The sequence below is a fragment of the Triticum aestivum genome, chromosome 5D (genome assembly GCF_018294505.1).
Source record: "Triticum aestivum cultivar Chinese Spring chromosome 5D, IWGSC CS RefSeq v2.1, whole genome shotgun sequence".
In the NCBI taxonomy this organism is placed as follows: domain Eukaryota; kingdom Viridiplantae; phylum Streptophyta; class Magnoliopsida; order Poales; family Poaceae; genus Triticum; species Triticum aestivum.
The window spans coordinates 372,234,395-372,240,606 of NC_057808.1; the positions used below are offsets into that span (position 1 = coordinate 372,234,395).

General features: G+C 47.2%; 1 protein-coding gene across 1 annotated transcript; it reads right to left on the bottom strand.

Moving 5' to 3' along the window:
- Positions 1-3,669: 3,669 nt before the first annotated feature.
- On the bottom strand, positions 3,670-4,326 carry LOC123124978 (uncharacterized). The gene has a single exon (XM_044545523.1). It carries the CDS (start codon positions 4,137-4,139, stop codon positions 3,942-3,944), a length of 198 nt encoding a protein of 65 aa, XP_044401458.1. The 5' UTR covers positions 4,140-4,326; the 3' UTR covers positions 3,670-3,941.
- Positions 4,327-6,212: the final 1,886 nt, after the last annotated feature.

Consider the following 6,212-nt stretch of genomic DNA (forward strand, 5'->3'; position numbering starts at 1 on the left):
CAAGTACCATCGGAGACACCTGTAGAGCACCTTTATAATCACCCAGTTACGTTGTGACGTTTGGTAGCACACAAAGTGTTCCTCCGGTAAACGGGAGTTGCATAATCTCATAGTCATAGGAACATGTATAAGTCATGAAGAAAGCAATAGCAACATACTAAACGATCAAGTGCTAAGCTAACGGAATGGGTCAAGTCAATCACATCATTCTCCTAATGATGTGATCCCGTTAATCAAATGACAACTCTTTGTCTATGGCTAGGAAACATAACCATCTTTGATCAACGAGCTAGTCAAGTAGAGGCATACTAGTGACACTCTGTTTGTCTATGTATTCACACATGTATCATGTTTCCGGTTAATACAATTCTAGCATGAATAATAAACATTTATCATGATATAAGGAAATAAGTAATAACTTTATTATTGCCTCTTGGGCATATTTCCTTCAGGGGATTCATTTGGAAATCAGTCTGTTCAAGCAAAGATGGCGTGGCGGTGGCGACATCCTTGTTGTGGACCTGTGTCCTCGGCCTCCGCCGTTGCGACGGTGTTTGCTCCAGCGCCGGCGCGGAGCTTGGAAGGTAGTCCAGGAGCGGATGCAGATTGTGGTCTGCATCGGCGGCATATGGAAGATGGTGGATCATGTGCTGGGTTCGCGGTTCGTGGATGGCAGATGTGGTTTTCTCCTCCGGCGTTCTAGTTGTGTGGGGGTGACAGATCTGGAGTTCGATGGCGTGTCCGGGGTGTTGCCCCGGTCTGATTCATTCAACGGTAATGATTTTGCCTTTGGTGAGCCACCTTGGAGGTCCGCAAAGCTGCATATCAGCGATGGAGCCGCTACAAGCTCGGGTGTGAAGGTGATCCGTCATTTTTTCCTTTAGTGGCTGTTGTGGTGGTTCGAGAGGCAGGTGACGGGCGTTGGTGTCAAGTTCAGAGGTTTCTTCAATCTTGATTGTAATTTTACTTCTTGGTTGTTGTTCCTTTGTGCAAAGGCTAGCTTTCTGCTGTCTTTTCAGTTTTGTCAGGTCGGTTACGTGACTTGTACTATGATACTTATGATATAAATGAGACACGTATTTGTTGAATAAATAGGCAATTTCTCGATTAAATTAATCCACGAGTAAATCACTAGCATGGCATTGACACAAATAAACGCATACTGATATTCAGTCAAGCTAGCACATACTACGCTAATTGCAGAAAGATCTACATATAACGCTAGCATGGCTAAAACAGAAAACAGTAGGAGCGGGATAAACGAGTTATACCCTCCAGTAGGCCATGCAGAGGCCGCGGCTTTGGTGGCAGCAGCGGCGTCCTCGGCGGCCTTCTTGTCGGCTTCAGCTTTCTCGGCGGCGGCACGTTCGGCGTCGATGGACATGGTGATGATGAAGGCGACGCGAATGTAGAGGAAGTAGACGATCGGAAGCGAGCAGTCGCGTAATCGCTGCCCCTCACCCCGTACAGGAACCAGAAGGGCGTGGTTTCGGAGACCTGCTCTCCCGTCGACCATGTACACGGCGGACGGGGTGGAGTCACCGGCGGCAGCAGCAGCAAGGGAACGACGGTGGGCGTGCGCGTGGAGCAGATGTGATCTGTTCGTGGCGGCTAGGGTTAGGAGACACCGTACACTTATATAGGCGCAGCAGCGTGGAGAGACGTGGGCTCGACCCACGATCCGACGTCTCAGATCATGGCCCAGCTGTCAAAGAACTCTCCGTTAGTGACTGGCAAAAATAAGCGCGTAGGAGTGATCTCGGCTCGGCCTAATCCCACAACCCGCGGCGCGTCGTGACGAGGCGTGGCAGTCGACGGAGGAGGAGTGCGCGAGGGCCTCTTCTCTTCTCAAGCTCCAATAGCATGTAGAAGAGAAACCCTTATAAGGAGGTCCAACTCCTCCACCACTTCCGAGGTGGGACTAAACTTCCCACTACACCTAGTGCCATATAACCCACATGGGCCCTTAGAGATTTTTCAGAAATTGCTATATGGGCCTAGAGCCCATCTCAAATTTCAGCAGTATTACCATGCAAAAAAAGCTCAAACTCAGAAACCGCAAAATACAGCCTTCCAAAGTTCCTTGCGCGTGGGACTCGTATGTCATTAGCTAACTCTTTCTTCCTTGATTCCCCAACCCACCCATGCACAACACGTGTAAATTTGGCTTCTTGCGATAACATGTTCATATAAGTTAGAACTACAAACAATTTCATTCATAACTAGGGGCGAAAAATGAGTCCACACTGTGACTTGTAGTACATATAGAAAAACTGAATAAACTAAACTAACTAAAATACTAGTTACGACGGCAGTGGGATTTGTCAGCGTTGGACATGTCGACGCGGAATGCGGCATTGGTGGCCTCAATCTCGCGGAAGTGGGCTAGGCTGGCCACATCCTGCGATACACGGGCGGAGGCATTTTGGGCCTCCATTACGCGTAAACGGGCCAAGGCGGCCTTGTCTCACTCCGACCATGCGCCATCATCGGCATCAACAACGGATGTGTGGTCCCAAAATGGCGGTCCCTCCCAACGTCCATCTTCCGAGCAGCCTCCACAACGAGCGCGTGATCAGTCCACCACTCTTTCTCATCATACACTGCTTCCTCCTGCCCCTGCTCCTTCTCCTGATGCTTGATGAGTGGGGTTTTGCTTGATGTTGGCGGCCATGGGGTTGCAACGTGCCATCGAGCAGAGTTGATAGGTGAAGTGGAAGTTGCCACAGAGGGAAGTGGAGGGGATGTGTCGGCCTTTTAGGGCGGTTTTGGGACCAAAACACCGTAGCAGTTGTTATGATGATTAAGCACATGCCAGAGAGTGTTTGTGGCACGCAGGTGCGGGGGCACCGAGTCCCTCGGGCGTGCTTTTCTTTTGGCTTTCCATTTTCGATATTTCATAACTTTTGAACAAAAAATCCAAATTAAATTGTGTTTTCACATTCATGTTTTCCGTGACGATGGCTTTCAAACAAGATCCATTTTGAATACATTTGGAGGAGTTCTTTAAAAAAACGTTGAGTTTCAACCTTTTAAACTTGGTATGAGTGATAGACAAAATCACAACTTTTGCATAAAAAAATCGCTTGAATTCTCAACTCTGAATCTTGTCCGAGCGACCGAAAAATTCGCAAGTTTCAACGATTAGAAGTTACTATTCCCTCGCGTCGGATCCAACTGCATTGCGAATCACAAAACAATCGGATGGCTGGGGAGGGCTTGGTAGGTCGAACGTGATTAGTAGTTCACATGACGGCATCGCCGTTTCAACTCAGCAGGTCGAACGTGCAAGGCAACGGAACCACTACAACCTTTTCAGTGGACGGGCAACCAAATATGCTGACTGACCATGACCCACGAGAAGTATCGTAGAGTACACAACAACACAGGAACGGACTAGCGTGGACGTCACTCCGTTTCCCCCGAAAGCGTTTGACTCCTTGCGTAGTGCAGTGCAGTTCGTGCGTCAAGCCAAACCGAAAAGCACATGCTGCCAAGTGCCAAGGCCAGACGCCGAGATTATCGCAACTCGCCGGATAACCCCGACCATCCATGTGCCTCCGTGATGGAGTATTTGCTAAACTAATGAGCAGTAATCCACAGGCACAAACGGAGCCGTGATGAAGCACTAAACTAATGAGCAGCAGTAATTAACAAAACGCAAACGGAGGGATACAGTAACGGTAATTGTCATCATCAATCTGTAAATATACTCTCTGCTAAAATATCGACATCATCGGAGCGAAGCAACGAAAGGAATTAATTCAGCAGAAAATCAATGCAAATCGACCGGCCCCGGAATCTCTTCTTCGCAGACGGCATGACGCTGTGCAGGGGATCGATCCCCACCGCGCGACGGAACGCCGGAGACGAAGCCCAATCCATGCCGTGCTGCTGGCGGAGTAGATCCCGGGGGAGGGAGGGAGCCCTGTGGGCTCTCTCTAGTAGTAGGCGGGCGGCGGCGCGAGGTTGAGGTGGCCGTAGGCGCGGTAGGAGGCGCCGTCCTGGAGGTGGATGCTGGAGGAGAGCTTGTGGAAGCCGCGGGTGTAGACGCCGAAGCCGAAGACGAGGCCGACGGCGATGAGGACGAGGATGATGAGCATGCAGATGCAGCACGCCTTGCTCGGGCAGCAGCACATCTTGCTGATCTTGGCCGCCGCCTCCGGCTCTTGGCTCCGCTCCGAGGTAGGGGAAGGAAAAGGCGAGGCGCTTTTGCTGGGGTCCGTGGGGGTGGGGCTTTTGGGAGGCGTGCGTGACCGGCCGCGCGGCTGTTTATAGAGGCCGCTCCGCTCCGCTCCGCTGCTCGTTGGGTGGGGGGAATCGGGTTGGTTCGGTGTCGAGTTGCGGTGCGGTGCGGTCACGTCCGTGGTTTGGCAGGCGGTCGTGGCTTCGGTCCGGTGCCACTTTTCATGGGCGAGGTGGTGGTGGTGGTGCTGGTGCTGGTGCTGGACGTGGACCCCGTTGCGGTTCCGGAGACGGGGAGCGGCACGGTTTGGTACCTGGGTCGTCGGGTGGGACGTCGTTCCGTCTCCAGGCTTCTTTGGACGTGGAGTCCACGTGATCCAAGGCGCAAATGCAATCTATCGCCCATACTTGAGTTATAATAGGCATCGCCTGTAGGTGCTACAAGTACCGGCCAGCCCATTTTCGTGCGTTCGAGCGTAATGGGCTACAGTTCGCTTCGGACGGTTCCTGTTTTTATTTCTTTTTTCGGTTTTGAATTTTTTTTCTTCAGTTTTATTTTTGTTTCTTTCATGGTTATATCGTTTTTTCTTTGTGTTTTTTCCTTCTTATTTTTTTATATTATTTCTTTGTTTCTTTCATTGTTTTCACCTTTTTCTGATTGTCTTCGGGTTTTTTCAACACATGTCTACATTTTTCATATGGATTGTACATAAGGAGCATTTTTTACACACGTTTAATATTTTTCAAAAGATGATTAACATTTTTCCGAATATATGTTTTATTGTCTACTTTATTTGTACATGTTACACATTTTTCATGTACATCTAAAACACATTTTATAAAAATTCGCATTTTTGTAATACATGTTTTGAACGTTCTTTCAAATACATGTTAACATTTTTTAAACGATAATTATTTTCTGAACTATGCAACCTTTTCTGAATGTGTACAGTTTTTTTTAATGTCCGAACGCATTCTTAAAACTTGTGAGCATTTTTAAATGTAACATAAGTTTTTTTAATGTACGAATCATTTTTTAAAATTATACAAACATATGTTTTACAATGTATAAACATTTTCGTGAACATGATTAACTTATTTCCATACACATGATTAGCATTTTCTACTTTTTTTAATTCACATTGTACATTTTTCGTATTAGTATATTTAGAATATTTCAACATATAAACAAAATAAAAAATAAAACACAAATGTGAATTAAAAATGGAAGAAAAACAAACATGACGTTGGTAGACAAGCCATGGCTACTGGGCCGGACCAAAGCCTGCTCCCTGTAGGCGATCCCTAGTTCAGGTTTTCATATGGTTTTCCTCGATAAAACCAACAACCTTCCTATTCTTTCTTCTCTTTCAACACTCACCTTTATGTGTCGCATTCCTTCTTTGGAGGTGCTCTCCGGTCAACATTTAAAAGAAAAACATTTCTCTCCCACCTTCACTTAACCATATTTTTTCTGTGAGCCTCCTCCACATGTTGCCACCTCAGTCTATGAATTGAAGGAACAAAATAGACAAGACATACCACAAGAGAAACGAAAACCCTAGGAGCAGCCGCCGGAGGAACTTTCAATCCCCTCCCCTCTAGTTGTCATCTTGGTGATAAGAGGTGAGGGGACCTTAGATTTTCGAGAAATCTGTGGTTTCCGTTGGCATCTACTTGTCATCGTGGTATTTTTTGAATAAAATAACACGGCCTCTTGACAGTGTCATGGAACAATAGAGTTATGTGTCCTCGCAGTGCTAGTTATTCGGATTTGATTAGTTTATGTTATTATGCCATGTTGCTTTTGTTGGTTTGGTCCTTTGTGGAGCTGGGACTTTTCCTTGATATCACCATGAAGATTTTGAGGTTCAATGACCTTCACTTATAGGGGACCATCCTTGGCCCAAGTTTGTTCATCGCTCACAGCTTCCCACCTTTTTGCATGGACGACTCACATGGCTTTGATTAGTAGTAACCAAGTTTGTGCAGGTGAACGATTGACAATATCGCTGCTCTAGTCCAGT